This window comes from Lynx canadensis, chromosome E3 (genome assembly GCF_007474595.2).
Source record: "Lynx canadensis isolate LIC74 chromosome E3, mLynCan4.pri.v2, whole genome shotgun sequence".
NCBI classification, from domain to species: Eukaryota; Metazoa; Chordata; class Mammalia; order Carnivora; family Felidae; genus Lynx; species Lynx canadensis.
This window is the reverse complement of record NC_044318.1, coordinates 9,953,415-9,970,979: the sequence shown is the minus strand read 5'-3', so window position 1 is coordinate 9,970,979 and position 17,565 is coordinate 9,953,415. Positions and strand designations below refer to the sequence as shown.

Genomic DNA, 17,565 nt, shown 5'->3' with positions numbered 1-17,565 from the left:
TTTCCATTGGAGATACTGTTTTGCAAAATTTCAAGATAGAAAGCTTAATCTCATCTCCTGTATGTTGGGCTTAGAGTCCATTTGAATATAAAGTAATCTTATTTAATAAGTATGTTACTCAGCACTAGCACAGAGAATAATGCTTATTTGGCCTCAGTAAAAACTAGGCAGTTTTACTGAATGTACTCTTGTCTTAAAGCATATTCTTTTTTCTTTTTTTTTTTTGATACAGCTGTGCAATCATATTGCTTCCGGGAAGAAGTGTCAGTATGTTGGGAACTGCTCGTTTGCTCATAGCCCCGAGGAGCGGGAAGTGTGGACGTACATGAAGGAGAACGGCAGTAAGTTGCTGTCTTGACTGTGGCCTGTCGACCGCGAAGTCTAGCTTGCGGGGAAGTCTCCTTCCTCCTTGGAAACATGTGAGCTCACTGCGAACGCAGAGAGCGGCTCGCATCCCGCACAGTCGTGCCGTTGAGTCAGGGGAGCAGAGCCTGACCTCTGATCTGTGTTTGCTCAGGGCAGAGCTGGGTGCGGATCCGTAGGGTTGCATGTGACACAGATGTGTTCCTGAAAGGTGGTCTGGGAAGTTCAGTCCTTCCTGACCACCTGCGCTAGACCATCTGCTCCTATTGTGAATAGCCAAGCCCCCCCCCCCCACCCCCAAATCGGGCTAGAATCGAAAGTTTCTTCAAGGAGGCCTCACCGGGAGAACAGGCTCAGGTTCAGAGGCCCGCAGAGAGAATGTGTGCCTTGGTCACACTGCATGTTCATTGTGGGAGTCTTTGAGAGGAGCCTCAGACAGCCTTTGACTTTTGAGCAGAAAGATTGGCTGCAAAGGCAGGAATTGGTGTTGTTAGTCTCTAGCAGAGTGATGGAAATTGACCAACTGCTGAAGATCTGCGATCTCCGAATTACGTGAACCATTCAGATTTAAGCGTGTCACCTACCATGTTTAACCAGTGTTCACATTTGGGGACGTGTGGAGGGGACTCCTTCCCGCTGTCTTGTTTGGAGGAGGGACATGCGGTCGGGCCTTACTGAAGATGTTCTTGCACACCAGGGTTCTGGCGGTGATTCCTGTTACCAGTGGTCCGAACGAAGGATTTCTGGGTTATCTCTCCTCCTAGTCTGATGATGTATTGTAAGAAACACTTGGGTAGGCAACAAAGCCCATTTAAAAAAAGGTTTTTTTTACATTTTATTTTATATTTGAGAGAGAGAGAGAGAACATGAGCGAGGGAGGGGCAGAGAGATGGAGACAGAACACGAAGCAGGCTCTAGGCTTTGAGCTGTCAGCACAGAGCCCAACGCGGGGATCGAACTCATGAGCAGTGAGATCATGACCTGAGCCAAAGTCGGACTTAGGCGCCCCCTCAAAGCCAATTTTTGGATCATAACCTCATTCCCAGATTTCCCAGCCGGGGATGAATTTGGCCAGACTTCCCCTCTCCCCCAGGGACGTTTGGCAACGTCTGGAGACGTTATTATTGTTGTGACTTAGGTGGGTTGTCCTACTGGCATCCAGCGGGTAGAGTCCGGGAATGCCGTTGAATATCCCACAGTGCCCAGGACAGCCCCCTACAGCAAAGAATTATCTGGCCCAGAATGTCACCAGCGCTGAGGTTGAGAAACCTGGCGTTAGCACTCGCCAGTACTGCTGAATGCACTTGCTCGTACTGTAGGAAGCAGCTTGTGGCCACTGCCCAAGACCTGGTCACAGTTGTGCTGTTGTAAATTGCACCCCAGCGTGTGAATCCTCAGGGATGGCGGCTTCACTCGATGGGCTCCTGTCGGGGTCAGAATCATGGTCCCAGTGGTAGTGCGTTTCTCGTCTTTTTAAGTAGACAGTGAGGAGCATATCTGTTTGGGCCCCGAGCCGTGTAAGTGGCTATGGGGTTATGGCAGTGATCATGAGTATTTATCTGGGGGCAGTGTGAAGCATTGTGAGGCTTTCTTTTTAGCAATATCCTTATAATAGTTACTGAATTTTCAGCACCCCCAAGGTGTCTTGCAAACGTAGGGAGGAGTTAATTCATCTTGAAGACTAGTGCTTGTGGTCTAACAGTCCGGAATTTGGTTCATACCCACCAGAGTTTACCTGTTGCATGGATATGGCCCCTCTCCACGCCTACTGTAATCCGTCTCTGTTCCACCGTCTCACTTTCCTCTTGAAAATGTACGCCACCTGATACAAAAGGTCTGCATGATCTTGTGTGTATTTCAATGGTGTATTCAAATCTGCTGAAATCGATTCATTTTTCTTTAGTACAAGATATGGAGCAGTTTTATGAGCTCTGGCTAAAGAGTCAAAAAAATGAAAAAAGCGATGATGTAGCCAGTCAATCAAACAAGGAGAACGGAAAACAAATCCACATGCCGACAGATTACGCTGAAGTTACTGTGAGTCCCCAGGGGTCCTTCTATCTTCATCCTTCTTTTCTCCTTCCCGCAGCCTGGCTCCCTGCTGCCCATGCTCCTCCCTCAGGTGGCCTTGGGCCCCTAGCTTACGCCTCCTGATTCTAGAAAATGCTTTTCCTGACTTTGGAGGCAGAGAATTTTGAGCCTAAGAGCTTGTGTCCCCTCTTACTAGCCTGTAGCCTGGGCGAGTAATCGAGCGCCCCTGAGTGGGGTTGTGATGGGTAAGCGAAGCAGGATGGGTCCTGGAGCATTTACCCCAGTGCTGGGCCCCAGAAGATGTTTGGGAAATGTGGGTGCTATGCCCGCATTCCCGCCTCACGCGCCAGCGTCTGGCCTCTGGCTCCAAGGTTCACTGGAGACATTAAGTCATCTGTGGTTTTGTACTGTTTTGGTTTTCTTTTACATTTTTTTTTTTTTTATAAAAGTAAAGGATAATATAATGAATACCTTGAAGCTACCATGTTAGCAGTTTGTTGTTTTTCCTTCTGTGAAATAAATAAGATGTTACAGAGTTAGAACCCCATTTGTCCCCCTTCCCAGACGGACCAGATCCAGTGTGTATTTGCCAGGCTATGTTTACATCTTTGACATATTTCTTCCTCATCCATGGTTCTGTCTGGCTTTTGTTTGTTTATGTTTGAGAGAGAGAAAAAGAGCACAAGCACACGTGCGAGCAGGGGAGGGGCAGAGAGAGAGGGAGACACAGAATCCGAAGCAGGATCCAGGCTCCGAGCTGTCAGCCCAGAGCCCGACGCGGGGCTTGAAATCACAGACCGCGAGATCATGACCTGAGCCGAAGTCAGATGCTTAACCGACTGAGCCACCCAGGCGCCCCTGCCTGGCTTGTTTTTTAAAGATGACATGGGCGTGTGCATTATCCCGTTTCCTATTTCCCGTAATTGATTCAGCTGGATTGGTTCACGTCTGGGGCCTGGCCTTGCCCCACGTGTGTGCCTGGGGATGTGCCCTGTGAACTCTCCCTCCTGTGCCAGGGTGCAGCGCTCACTCCCTTGACACCTCGTTCCTGTGTTCCCAAAGCAGGGTCACCTGGACTTCCTGGGTCGTGAGATTTACCTGGGCTGATCAGTCAGGTGGATCTTCATCTGTCCCCCAGACATAGTGACGATCTCGCAGGAAGCCTTCAGGAATCTGTTCTTACCTGTGTGCACATGATTCTTAGCCAGTTGGGAACCACTGCTCAGACCTTACAGCTTGCATCTGTGGTCGTACCTACAGCGGCCTGAGCACAGTTCCTTCTGTGCGGTCTGTGCCCCAGGGGCAGTGTCTTCTCAGCGTCTGGACTTCCCTGGTCCCTGGCACGAGTGTGGCCCGTAGTAGGAGGCTCACTTCAGGAGCCCTGGATGGCCCCGGGCTTTCACGTCCTCTCTGCTGTTCCTTAAGAGTTCCTCCTCCCCAGGGTCCTCTCATGAACCCTCGTCCTCCCCACAGACATCCTTGTTTGCACACCAGTCCGTCACCTCCCTGCCAGAGATCTCCCGGAACCTGGCCGAATCCATCACCCCCCGCTCTCTGCTGCTGCCGGTGTCCTGGCCCGCCTCCCGGTGTCGGGATCCCTTTCTTGGTCCTGTTTCTGACCCAGAGCTTGAGCTTGATCTTCCTGCCTGGATCCCCCCTCTCCCACCCCGGCCAGACAGGCTCCCCGAGAGTGGAGGCGGGGTTGTAGGTCAAGTGGTGCCCAGTCTGGGTGCCCTCCCTGAGCAGCGTGTGGCCTGTCCGGGGCACACGGCACCCCTGATGGCACGCGTGTCTCTCGTGCACTCCAGGCCGACTTTCACTGCTGGATGTGTGGGAAGAACTGCAACAGTGAGAAGCAGTGGCAAGGCCACATCTCCTCGGAGAAGCACAAGGAGAAGGTGTTCCACACCGAGGACGACCAGTACTGCTGGCAGCACCGCTTTCCGACAGGGTATTTTAGTGTTTGCGATAGGTACGTAGCACCCCCCCCCCCCCCGCGGGGACGGCGGGTCTCACGCCGTTTTCCTGGCCATTACGTCGTCGTTAGGCCAGGTCGTTGGGTCGGCGCGCGGGGATCACCCCAGGGGTGGAGTCCTCCAACACTGGATGCTCGGATCGGGGCTCAAAGTGGTGGTTGCTCCTTGGACACTCGTTCGCCCTTCTGTGGTCATGCGACAAGAGTCACTGGTCTGCTGATACGGGTCCGAAGTGTCTTGAGATAACGGAAAAGAGAAGTACGTGCCCCAACCCCCTTCCTGTCAAGGGCGGGTCGCTAAGCACAACCTGCCCTGTAGCTGGCGTGTGTGAGTGCTGAAACTGCCTTTGAATGACTGACTGTTCAAGTGCACGTGTGGAACTTAGGTCAGAGGAGAACGTGACTCTCGCTCCTTTGTTTTCAGTGGACCTAGAACATCTTTTAGCCACCAGCCACGATTTTGAATTGCTCCTCATATTGTTAAATCACTCTTCATATTTAGTTTCCCCGTTTAGATGCACGTGATACCCCACATCACGGAAGGTGTCTTTTCCCCGCTGCCAGTTCAGATTTCCTTCCACTGCATCAGCAAGGACTGTAGTCTTTTCCGCCCCATCAATCGGTATTTCTCATTAATACATTTAAAAGTACTAATTTTCCCATTGTGGATGTCACGGCTGTGTCATAGTCACTCCCGTAGGGTTAAGGTTTTGAACTAAGGGGTTTTTTTTTGCTGGTGAAGCAGGTGCTCCTCAGGTTTGTGTGAATCACTCGCGGGCACTCACCGCGCTGACTTGCCCCGCAGGTATATGAACGGCACCTGCACAGAAGGAAGCGGCTGTAAGTTTGCACACGGCAACGCCGAGCTCCACGAGTGGGAAGAGCGGAGGGACGCCCTAAAGATGAAGCTCAACAAAGCAAGAAAAGATCACTTAATCGCCCCAAATGATAATGACTTTGGAAAATATAGTTTTTTGTTTAAAGATTTAAACTAATATGCTGGCTTTTATGTATGTTACCTAATCAGAGCATCGACCAGAAAAAAATGGAAAGTGTTCTCAGGCACGTGGCAGAGAAGCCGCAGACTTTCTGCTTGTATTGGCGTCTATCGTACCTCCTGAGCAGCAACCCACAGTAGGTAGGAAAACGGGCTGTTTGACAGGTCTGGCCATGCTCTCGTGGCACCATTGGCATCGCATGGCGAAGTGACCGCTACCCGGTTGCCATCTGTTGAACAGACTTTTGGATGAAGCGTATTGGGGAAGAGGATGAGGTTGTGTCTAAGACGACTCCTTGAGTTGGTCCTTTGGATCAGAACCACGGCGGTGAGAGAGTAGACACTAGGGCCAGAATACATGATGGATGAAATTCTTCACAGGTTTGAAACGGAACGACTTTGTTTAATATAATAAAGTTTGCTACTTATCTGTACGTAGGTTGCTAAAAAGGATTTTCTTAACTCAGATTTTAAGCCAAATAACCATTTAACACTAGTACATGTTAAATGGGGTATTTTTCTGTATTTGTATGTTTCACTATAATAAGGGAACTAAGGATAATGTGCATTGAGAATATTTTGAAAAATAATCAGTCGACTCAAATTTTATTTCTTGGTCTTTTGCTGTTTAAACGATGATTTTGAAAGATTACACTTGTACTGTTGGTATTGTGTAGTGTATGGACCAATATTGCCTGTAATAAACATTTTATATATAGAGGTCTTCCATTTTTCACTGTCATCCTTTGCCCACAAAGAATTATTGAAACTGGGACCTAACGTCACAAGATTTGATTTTTCTCACCACTTTTATTTAAGCAGTTAGTGGCAGGATGCAAATTAGACACGAAAGCGACTTTTCACTCTGTCCCGCGCTCCCCCAGATGTGGCGTGAGAAGCAGCTTCTCTGGTTCAGGGATGTGTGAACCCTCGTGGGGCTCTTCTTTGTTTCATTCAGGTGTGGGCTGTGGGCTTCTACAGATGACTGGCGTTGTTGGTTGCTGGAGAGCACCGAAGGCATGGTCAGGACGGCCGGCAGAGACAGAGACAGAGCTAAGCTGTCCTGTGGGACCCTGACCTGCTTCCGAGGCTGAGACCCAGCGAGCTAGAAGAGAAGGGCCGACAGTCGGGCTTGGGGCTGCTACATCCTGAGGATATTACCAGTGCCGAGTCCTTGCTGGGGACGGGGGTCAGGGGGCGCGGTGGACGGACTTGGAAGACAGAGATCTGCTGGGCTGTGATGTAACCAGCCTCCAAACGGTCGGGCAAAGCCACTCCCTCGTGACAGACAGCCTTGACTAAGCGGGTTTAGGGGGTAACAGAGAAGGGTCTTTTTTCTGCATGTGAGTCCAGCCAGGGTGGAGAGGAGGGCACAGTTGGTGGTGGTGAGACGAGACAAATAGAGCATTTAGAAGAACCAGAGGCTGCAGACGGACAAGCAAGCCCCATGACTCCTTCAAGGACAGACTGGTTTCCCTCCATGTGTGACAAGGCAGTTGGGACCCACTTGACTTGGTGGATGTGTCAGGAGTGCCTCTTATTTGCCAAATAGATAATCTGCTACAAGTGACCTTTTCTGGAGAGTAGACCAGTAGTGTAAGTTTTGTACGAGGTCTCTCTAGGCAGAAGGCCTTCACTCCGTTTTTTCTTTGTACTTGCTTCCCAACTCCTTTTTTCAGGGAGAGTAGCAGGTGTTCAAAAGTTGTCTCTGGTGTTCAGCTTCGGTTTACAGATTAAAAAGTTGGTTGTCTTGGGGCGCCTGGGTGGCTCAGTGGTTAAGCGTCTGACTCCTGATTTCCTCTCAGGTCATAATCTCCTGGTGGTGAGATTGAGCCCCAAGTCGGGCTCTGCACTGGGCTGGAGCCTGCTTAAGTTTCTCTTCCTCTACCCGTCTCCCACTTATGTGCACATGGGCTCTCCGTCTCTCTCTTAAAAAAAAAAAAAAAAAAAAAAGAAAAAACAGTTGGTTGTCATCGTGTTCAGAATCCAGGCTAGAAACTCAAAGTTTGAGATCCTGTGAGTGGCCAAGATGAGAATGGAAACGCTCTTCAGTTGGCCTCGAGAGCTTAGAATTTAGACTTCTCGTGGGTGTTTGTTGCAAGGAAAGAACGCTAATTTCTGGAAAGCCAATTCTGGGGTCTTGACACAAAGTCTCCAGGAAGCATAGCCACCACTGCCTGGACCACTCAGGCTCAGGGGTCGGCTTCCCTCCCGAAATACCTGCCAACCTGGACCTCGTCAGGCACATCCTGTTGGCTGGGTAAATGCTTAGAAGCTTTAAAAGCTAATGAGCATACTTGTCTCAGGTTCTAAGAAAGCGTTTATATATGGTATATAATCTCCCTGCCCCCTTCTCCAACTCCACCAACGAGTATGGTATAAAAAGTGACCATGAAAACTCACATGCAGGTTGATGTGGACAAGTTAGGGCTGACTTAGCCCTGCAGAGCAGTGCAGCCTGATCCTGACTGCCTGGGATATTCAGAACTGAATCTGTCAGTTTCAGAAGTACATTCTGGTGTCAGAGAAGCAGCCACATGTCTACACAGAGAAAAGGAAATCAATCGCCTTTTTTAATCCAGGGTGGTTTCCTGGCCTATAAGACATCACGTTGTATTGCCACAAGGTATTGTGGGTCTTAAGAGACAACCCACAGGCAGCAAAAGTTCTTTGAACCTTATATAGGCCTGTGCAAATGACAGGTGTCTTATAGAGGTGTAGGGTAGATTCTGTCCTAGCAACCTACAGTGAATGGGGACCGGGTGACTTTTGACCATATTAGTAATACACTGTTGAATTCAGATCTACACGGGCAAATTGAGGACTAGAAATGATAAATAAGGTTAATATCAAAAATGTATTTCTAAATACATTTTTTCCCGGCGTCTATAAAAACAAGATTATAAAAAACAGTAATAGAACACGGTATTACCGGGTTTGTAATCGAAGAGGTGGAAAAGTAATAATAGCACAAGAACAGGAAGAGGGAAAAGCTAGTTTGGAGAAGTTTCCAGATCTTCCTGGAATTAAGCTAGTAGAAATCTCAAGTAGAAATTCTGAAATTCTGAAAAAAATGTATACAGCGATCCCCAGAGCAACTGCTAAGGATAGAACAACAACAAAAAGGTTTAAAATCATTAAAGGAAGGGCGCCCGGGTGACATTTGACTCTTGATTTTGGCTCAGGTCATCATCTCACAGTTCATAGGATGGAGACCAGAGTCTTGGGATTCTCTCTCTCCGCCTCTCTCAAGATAAATAAACATTAAAAAAAATCATTAAAGGAATTAATATACTAGCAAACATCCACTTAATACAAAAGGAAGAGCGAACAAAAGGAGAGCTATAAGACAAATAGTAAAATGGTACATGTAAATAAGTTACCAACGTTTTGGGCCTCAGTGGTGGACATGCTGAATGTCCTGGGCCCCTAGCAAGGTAGCCACTGTGGCCACATTTTATATCCCTGGAAACCAGACTCAAGGCTCACACAGCTGCCCTGTGGCAGAGGGGAGGTCTCACCCTAACTTCTGGGTCTGAGCCATGCTTTTTGTTTTTTGCCTTCAATCATAACTGCTTTGTTCCCTCTGCGTTTTATTTGCCTAGTTTGTAGTCATTTACAGAGATCTACGGCCCCCATAGCTGTTTAATGATTAGTGCCATATGCATTTGTCCCTCTCCCTCGTGGAAACGACTCCATCCCATCTCATCCCCTGGCTCGTCCTTTACAATCACAAAACGTATTCAGAAAGGACCTAACCTTCAGTGTCAGGGAAGTGTTGAGAGTCAGCAGTGGGTCGCTAGAGCAGCTTCTTGGGGGTGGGGGTGGGGGCTGCCTCTGAGTCTGAATTTCTCACCTAGTAGCTTTGCCGCCTCAGGCAAGTGACTTTTCCAAGCCTCAGTTCTTCTTTCCATCTGTGAAGCTAGTACAGGCGGCACGCACCCTCCCCCAAGGGCTGTGGTGGAAGGGATGATAGTAGGCTTAATTGAGGCAGGTCATGGACACTGGGAGACTACAGTAACTAAGAATAAGACCTCACTATGGGCCTGCCATTTTCCATAAATTCCATTGATCCTCAAAACAACCCTGTCAGAGAGGCACTCCTATTACCCCCATTTTACAGACGTGCAAACCGAGGCCGAGTGACCTCTCCTGCCGGCCTCACTCCTGGGTCCTTGGACACTTCTCATCTCTGCCGGTACTTTCCTTCAATACGGCGGAGATAATGAACGGTACCTATGTCCCCGGAGCCTGTACGGACTCGCGGGCGCGAATGCCGTCGTCATTATGGCACCTAAAATGCGGCAGGCCAAGCTGGGAGCCCCGACGGCCGGTGGCTGCCTGCACGCGCACTGAGCGGATCCCGGTGAGGACTGGAAAGACGCTCGACCCGCGACTGCGCAGACTCCGCGGACGGGGGGCGGGGCCTGTGGGAAGACCGCCGGGCCGCAGGTGGCACTTGCGGGGAGGCCGTCCGCGCAGGCTCCGCGGGCGAGGGGCGTGGCTCGGCCGGGGGCGGGGCTGTCAGGCGGGGCCGGCGTGCGCGCAGACTCCGTCAGCGGGGGGGGCGGGGTCCGCCGGGAGGTGCCGGCGTCCGCGCAGGCTCCGCGGGCGGGGGCGGAGCCGCCTGCGCGGGGGCGGGCTTCGCGACGGCGGCGGGGCTGACGTGGAGGGTCCGGGTTAGCGGGCGCGGCGAACTGCGGGATTGGGGAGCGACGGGCCGGGCTGGGCCCTGTGGCCCGAAGCGGCGGCGGCGGTATAAAGCCGGCGACAGGGAGCATGTAATGTCGGAATGCGGAGGCCGCGGCGGCGGCAACAGCAGCAGCAGCAGCGACGACGCCGAGGACGAGGGTGGCGGCGGCGGCGGCGGCGGCTCCGCGGGCTCCGGCTCCTTCAGCCCGGCCCCGGCCGGAGCGTCCTCGGCGGGCCGGCTCCGCCGCGGGCTGCGCGGCGCCTCCCTCATGGCGCGCCGGCGGCCCGAGCTGCTCTGCGGGGCCGTGGCGCTCGGCTGCGCGCTGCTCGTCGCCCTCAAGTTTACCTGCAGGTGAGGCGGCCCGCGTCCCCGGGGCCCCGGCCCGGCGGCGGCGCAGGACCCGCTCCGGGCCCGCAGGGTCGGGGGTCGTCGCTGCCTTCGCGTGCAGCGACGGGCTCGACTCTCCCCAGCCTGCAGCCGAGCCCGCCACCTGGCCCGCCCGCCCGCCAGCCAGCCACCGGGAGAGGTTTTCGGGCGCTGCCCGGGGCCCCTTCCTCCCGTTTTAGCAGCGAGGGAAGTGCGCCAGCTTCTGAGCTGCTCGTCACCTGTTGGGGTTTCTTGGGGGTGCACCTGTCACTTCTGCCCAGGCTGTAGGGCCCTCATTTAACACGCATTTTGTTGCCCTTGTGCGTCGCGTGTGATGATTCACAGCCGTTGGAGCCCTTGGAGAATTCGTGCATCCATCGATCTAAAGATTATTTATCCACACGTGCCGTGCGGGGAGCGCTCATCCGGGGGAGCGTTGACGATAAAAAATCACACTCTCCTTTCCAGTGGGTGGGACAGGCAGAAAACAACTTCATGTCATTTTGAAGGACTTCTGGAAGTGCTGTGCAGGCAATAATAGAAGGGATACGAGGGTGGGGCAGATTGGCCTTCGCGACGGAGCGACCAGGAAGCTCATACAGGAAGGAGGAAGGGGCCAGCATTGGGAAGATTTGGGGGAAGAGTGTCCGAGGTAGAGGGAGCGCAAGTGCAAAGCGTGGGCAAGCTGGTGTTTTCCTGGAACTGGAAGGAAAGCCCGAGTAGGCTGGAGCACAGTGAACAGGAAAAATTAAAAGTTTATGTGCTGCTTTTGGGGGAAGGGACGCAGGTACAAATGTTAATTCAAATTTCAGGAGTGTTGGGGACGTCTGGGTGGCTCAGTCAGTTAAGTATCTGCTTTCGGCTCAAGTCATGACCTCAGGGTTCCTGATTCCTGAGTTCGAGCCCCACATCCGTGCTGACAGCGCAGAGCCTGCTTGGGATTCTCTGTCCCTTTCTCAGCCCTCCCCCGCTTGGGCACTCGCTCGCTCTCAAAAAAGTAAACTTAAAAAAAAATAAAATAAGACAAATTTCAGGAGTACTTTTGGTCTCCCACGTCTTCAGTATTATCTCCCGGGACTTACATTGTAGAAGTCTCGGTTGCAGCTGACTGGCATATTAGCTAACAGGAAGATTTCCCCTTGGAGCATTTGTACTGAGTATGTTCTGCATAGTATGTGGCCCCCGTTGTCAGAGAGGCGTCAGAGGCTTGGGAATTTTAGTGGAAAGAGAACAGATTATAACCGCCCTTGAACATTTGCCAAGTGCCAGGTGCTATGCTGCCCGCTGGGCGAAGGGGGCTGTCCTGTCCATGTTAGTGCCCAGCAGTAGCCTGGCTTGTAGCTACTAAATGCCAGTAGCACGCAGCCCTAGATGTGATAACCGGCACTGTCTCCAGACGTTGCCAAGTGTCCCCTGGGGAACAAAATTGCCTCCTCGAGAACTGTAGCGAACATCAGTGCATGTATTCATTCAACGCATAATCTGAGAGCCTGGTCTGGACCCTTTAAATCTCAATCCCCAGTAAAGCCTGAGTATATTTTTATGCTTCCAACTGATAGATGAAGAAATTGAGCTTTGGTCTGGTTACAGACTTGCCCCAAACCCCCCCCCCCCCCCCCCCCCCATTAAGTGGCTGATCTGGAATTTGAATCCTTCGTTGTCAGTGCTAGGCTCTTAACCTTGCTCTTCAGCACAAGCTGCGCAAAGGAAAACGGATGAAGTATTTTACATCGTGAAGTGACAAGGTGTCACGTGGGTTCAAAGTAGGAAGAGAGGTTCCCCCTCTCCAGGGTGGGAAGCTTCCCGCTTGTTCATCTGTAGAAATAATGCTTAGTGTTTGTTCTGAAAGAACCTGACTTTAAATGGCTGAGAAGGTCCTTTGAGATTTGGGGAAGCAGGAATTGTGTAAATCGAGTTACTGGAGCCGGCAGAGCAAGGTCCCTTCCTGCTTCAGGCTAGGAGGGAGCGGTGAATGGCTGCTTGCCTGTCCAGCTTTGCTCTGCTGCTGGCAAATCTGGACCGTCATTCAGTAGGCTGAGATTGATTTTGGAGAGTCTCGTTTGATTGAAGGGTGTCATCATCTGTTACATACACTAACATGTCTGGTCCCCTTTTTCTATTTTACTTTTAAGATTTTTGCATTAATGAAGACAGAGGTTTCCGGGAGAGTAGGATTTTAAAAAATTTTATTTTCATTAATAGCTCCAGGCTTAAGATCAGTGACAGCCCTTGTCAGTATTGGTGGCTTAGCTGAGTTCAAACCAGATCACATAAAAAAGGTTGATTTAAGGGCGCGTGGGTGTCTCAGTCAGTTGAGCGTCCGACTTTGGCTCAGGTCATGATCTCACAGTTTGTGAGCTGGAGACTCACATCGGGCTTGCCCCTGTCCGCGCGGAGCCTGCTTGGGATTCTCTGTACCCCTCTTTCTCTGTCCCTTGCTCGCTGTCTTTCTCAACGTTAAAAAAAAAAAAAAAAGGTTGGGTGTTGAAACACAATAATTGTGCATTTTGGGGGGCCTTAAATCTTTTTTTTTAAGAGGAAGAGAGAGAGCACACTTGAACGGGGGAGAGGGGCAGAGACAGAGAGAGAGAGAGAAAGAGAGACAGAAAGAATCTTAAGCAGCCTCCACCCGATGACCCTGGGATCGTGACCTGAGCTGAAACCAAGAATCAGATTCTCAAACCGACTGAGCCCCCTAGGCGCCTCTTTAATCTTTATTTACCTGCCTTTCTCTGCAGTGGATCTCCATAGCTTCATCCTGCTCTCTTTCCTTTCACCCTGGTTTTGGAGGGAAAAAGGTTGTGTGTCTGTATCTATATATGTACTTGTGCGTATATTCATTTTGCTTTCTCGCATTTTCTAATTTCAAAGCTGCTTCAGATCCTCTTTGGATGGAGGTGTAGGGGTGTGTGTATTTCTTATAAAACTTGGGAGCTGCAGCCTGCCTGTTTTGTTTGCAAGCAGCTCTGGAGTCTTTTGTACCTGAGACTACTTACTAGCCTTCAAAGCTGCAGGAAATCTTTGATCTAGATACAGTGTCTCAAAAATGTGTAGCGAACTTAAGAGTTAAATGGAAGCTTGTCAACCTTTCTGGTGGAGCAGAGGCAGATGTTTCTCTTCCCTGGTTAATGTTTCCCTTTTGATGGGCCACGTGTTTACCTGGCTGACTTAGTCTAGGACCTGCTCTGAGCACGCGGGGCAGTAATACTGAGTTCGTCAGTGCCCTTTGGCTGTCACAGACCTACGTTTTTCCTCAGATTGCGTCATTTCACACTCTGCACCCAGTTTGAATAGTAGCAAAGGACTTCCAAGGAGGGGAACTTGGGGGCTTTTAATAATGTGTCACACACAGGGCCTCCGTCATCTCTTTGCATGATTGCCTGTCTTTCGGGTCTCAGCTTAAAAGATGCCCTGTCACCTGCCAAATCACCCTGTTCCATTTTCCACGCAGCCGTGATCTTTTTGTCTGTTGCTTACGTGTTTGGTTGTCGGCCTGTCTCCTTCCTCGAGAAAGTAAGTCCCTTGAGGATGTTATTACGCCCTCTGCTATATAGCCTTGGTACCTGTAGTGCAGTTTCTGAAGTGTAAACAACATGTGCTTGATGAGCATTTTTTGAATTACTGTGTAAGTGACTGAGTTTTTCAGGTTATAAAGACATTTTGCCTAAGCTCCCTGACTGCTGGGTTGAAACGTTAGTTTGAGTGAGTAAATAGGGGATTTGCTCTTTGGTACTACCGCTCCTTTAGGATATTGATAGTTTTGGCTAAAATAGGGAAGTAGTAATTTTAAATCTGTCTTCTTAATTCAGGAAGCTAACACCTTCTCGATGCAGAGGAAGGTGTGGGTTCCTTCCCTTGTGCTATATGACCCAGGACTCTTAGAGGAGTCTGGGTCTTGGGTGTTGACACTTTCTTTTTTGGTTCTAAATACCTGTCTGTCTGCTGCATGCCTCAGAGCTGGCAGCGCTTCCCTCCTCGTTCTTCCTTCCTGCTCCTCTGCTGTGTTCCGAGAAACCAGATCATCAGGTTCATTTGGACACATTTGTGAAGTTAGAACATAAGGATGTGGCCCTTAGGATCGTCCCTAGTAAAACACATGGGCCTCTGGTACTTGGGTTCTGAGTGTTCTTCATAATGTCTCTCTGTATGGGTTTGTATTTAATTTCCTTTTGTGTATGTTCAGGTGAGGTGAGTAGGGTGGGTTTGTTCATTTCACAAATTATTGAACTTCAGAGTACCAGGCGCTATAAATCGTGAGGATCTACCAGTGGAAAAGATAGGGTTCTTGCCCTCATGCAGTTAATGACGTGGTAGAGTAGATAAATAATCGGTAAAAGAAGTAAGTTACCGATTGTGGTGAGGGGTATAAAGACAACCAATAGGGAGCTGAGAGAAGAAGTCAGGGCTCCCGCTTCAGTTGTCAGAGCAAGCCTTGCTGACGAGGGGGCACAGCGGCCAAGCTTTTTTCCTCATCAGCTTCATTGTGGTGTATGTTACACTCAGTGGAATTACACATGTGACACGTACAGGTTGATGACATAAGTTTAACCACCTCCATGCTTTCAGTTGAGACGCGTAAGATTTCCTTCTCCCCAGAACGTGTCCTTTCTGGAAACGTATAAATGCATTAATGTTGTTCGTATTCTTTAGTGTCTTGCTTCTTTCATTTGGTGTACTTATTTTGAGACTCATCCAATTATAGTATGTTTCAGTTCTTTTTTTTTTTTTCTTTTTAAGTTTTGCTTATTTATTTTTTAGAGAGAGAGCGTGTGTGTGCACGTGTGTGTGAGGGAGAGAACCCCAAGCAGTCTCTGCACTGTCTCTCTGGAGCCGGATGCATGGGGCTCGAACCCACAAACTGTGCTATCGTGGCCTGAGCTGAAGTTGGACGCAACCAACTGAGCCACCCAGGCGCCCCTGTTTCAGTTCTTACGGTGGGTCTTGCTTCATTATCCAGTCTGGCATTCTCTTCCTCTTAACTGGATGGTTTAGTCCTTTTATGTTTAATGGAATGATTGATATTGTTGGAAATAAGTCTACTTTCTGGCTATTTGTTTTCCATTTTTGTTCGTTTCTTGATCCTTCTGCTTTTTGGGTTAATGGAGTATTTTCTCGGGTCCCATTTTTATTCTGTTGGTTTCTTGGCTACACCACCATTATGGTTTTATGCCATGTTAGTGCAGATGTGTGAACAGCTCAAGGTGTTCATAGGCTCCTTTCACATGGTGGGATATGCAGCCTCAGCCAAGACCGTTTTTGTCTTGATGGGAAAAGTCGTGGCGGCTCTGTGACTTCAGATCACTCAGTTTTTCCTGTCTCCTCTTGATCTCTCCCTTTTGAGAACCTCAGGGATTCAGGAAGCCTGGTGTCCAGTTAAAATGGGCTGTTACTTTGTTGTTCATCATTACTAGCCTTGGGATCATGATACTGTGGTGGCTCAGTCAGTTAAGTGTTTGACTTCAGCTCAGGTCATGATCATCGTGGTTTGTGAGTTCAGGCCCCGCGTCGGGCTCTGTGCTGACAGCTTGGAGCCTGGAGCCTGCTTCAGATTCTGTGGCTCCCTCTCTCTCTCTCCCCCTCCCCCACTCACCCTCTGTCTCTCTCAAGAATAAATAAGCATTAAAAAAAAAATTTTTTTTTAAGTTACTTTACCAGAAAAGTGGGTTTATTCAGGAACAGCAGAGAATTGTAATCTGGGACATACAAGCTCTGGCAGGCCATAGGCAAGTCCCACATACAAAGGAGAGGAACATTATTTTATGGAGAAGGAAGAAATTGGGAGGGGTTGTTGTGAATGAAAGTAAATTGGAGAGAAGCAAGAGTTCAGGGGGATGACAGTTTTTCATTGGCTCATCGCTGATGAAGTGGTCAGTTTTGGGTAGGAGGTGTTCTATCTTTTCCTCTTGGGGCCCCTATTTCTTTTCCTGTTGAGGATTCTCCTGTTGGAGTCTGTAATTGATCATTTTCCCTGTAATTGACCTGGAGAGGTGCTGGCTCCCCTCATCTGGCCCCCCAACTCCATTATAGTGATGCTTCCCAATATGTATTACTTCTGCCAGAATGCCCTGGATAAGTACAGGCCTACTGCAGCTAAGAAACTTAGTGTTTTCTCGAAGTTCAGTTGATGTAAGAATTTGCCATACAAATCTTAGTAGCGGTAGCCCGCGTGTGCTCCCTCCCCTTAGTTCTGAGCCAGCTCGCTGGTGGTTCTGACGTTGTGGCTCCTGCCACAGAGAGCCGAGGATGGAGTGTTTGGGGTGTGGGAGGGAAGAATACAGGTTATTCCAAGACATCCTCCTTGTCTGCTGCCTTTCCATCCCACATCTGGGGAGACAATATTAGAAAGGCGTTTTCAGCTTATCGTTTATGTCTTGCTTGCTTTCTCTCAGCCAAGTATCGCCTTAGCACAGAATATTTTTTACTCCAGGACAGTGGTTTGGGAACTCCTTTTCCTTACGCCAGAGGTTTGTCTGTTAAGCTCTGTGCTCCTTCCACACGAAGCTGTCCTCAGAAGAAGATAAACTTAGCGATCTTGTCTGTGTCTGCTCTTTTTTAGTCGAGCAAAAGATGTGATAGTACCAGCAAAGCCACCTGTCAGCTTTTTCTCCTCGAGGTCTCCGGTTCTTGACCTCTTCCAGGGGCAGCTGGACTACGCAGAGCACGTTCGCCGGGATTCAGAGGTGGTGCTGCTGTTTTTCTACGCTCCGTGGTGTGGACAGTCCATTGCTGCCAGGTCAGAGATTGAGCAAGCAGCGAGTCAGCTGTCGGACCAGGTAATGCTGACGTTGAACCCGAGAATCGAATCGAGTGACCGTGTGCCGGGCGGGTCGTTCCCACAGAGGCACACGTTGCCCCGCTGGCTGAGTTAGCCCGGGTGAAGGCCCGGAGCCTCGCGTCATCCATCGTGAAGGCTTCTGTAAACAAACGGGATTTCTGGCTGGGAGGGTCATAGGTGGGTAGCGGCCGGAGAGGAAGCCGAAGGTGCATTTCCCTGTGGCACAGCTCAGTGCTCACCGAAGGGGCCCATGCTGTTTGGTTTCAGTGCTGGAAGACGTAGTTGACTCTCCTTTTGGTATTTGATTAGTTGTTTACCGTAAGACAAATTTATGTGTCACGAGTACTACGTAGACGTATTTAAAA

At 49.9% G+C, this 17,565-nt stretch overlaps 2 protein-coding genes across 6 annotated transcripts in view; both read left to right on the top strand.

The window, feature by feature from the left end:
* The window catches only part of ZC3H7A (zinc finger CCCH-type containing 7A), a 36,667-nt gene extending 30,577 nt beyond the window's left edge, over positions 1–6,090 (top strand). For both annotated transcript variants that reach the window (XM_030300637.1, XM_030300636.1), the window contains exons 20-23: positions 233–341; positions 2,267–2,400; positions 4,203–4,366; positions 5,175–6,090. In XM_030300637.1, coding sequence (XP_030156497.1) covers positions 233–341; positions 2,267–2,400; positions 4,203–4,366; positions 5,175–5,364 — 597 coding nt within the window. In that variant the 3' untranslated portion in view covers positions 5,365–6,090. The remainder of the gene's footprint in view (positions 1–232; positions 342–2,266; positions 2,401–4,202; positions 4,367–5,174) is intronic.
* Positions 6,091–10,028: 3,938 nt separating this feature from the next.
* The window catches only part of TXNDC11 (thioredoxin domain containing 11), a 61,002-nt gene continuing 53,465 nt past the window's right edge, over positions 10,029–17,565 (top strand). For 3 of the 4 annotated variants that reach the window (XM_030300639.1, XM_030300640.1, XM_030300638.1), the window contains exons 1-2: positions 10,029–10,410; positions 16,982–17,198. In XM_030300639.1, the coding sequence (XP_030156499.1) occupies positions 10,151–10,410; positions 16,982–17,198 (477 nt within the window). In that variant the 5' untranslated portion in view covers positions 10,029–10,150. Of the gene's footprint in view, positions 10,411–16,981; positions 17,199–17,565 lie in introns of those variants that run through there. The other variant, XM_030300641.1, reaches the window with a different exon arrangement.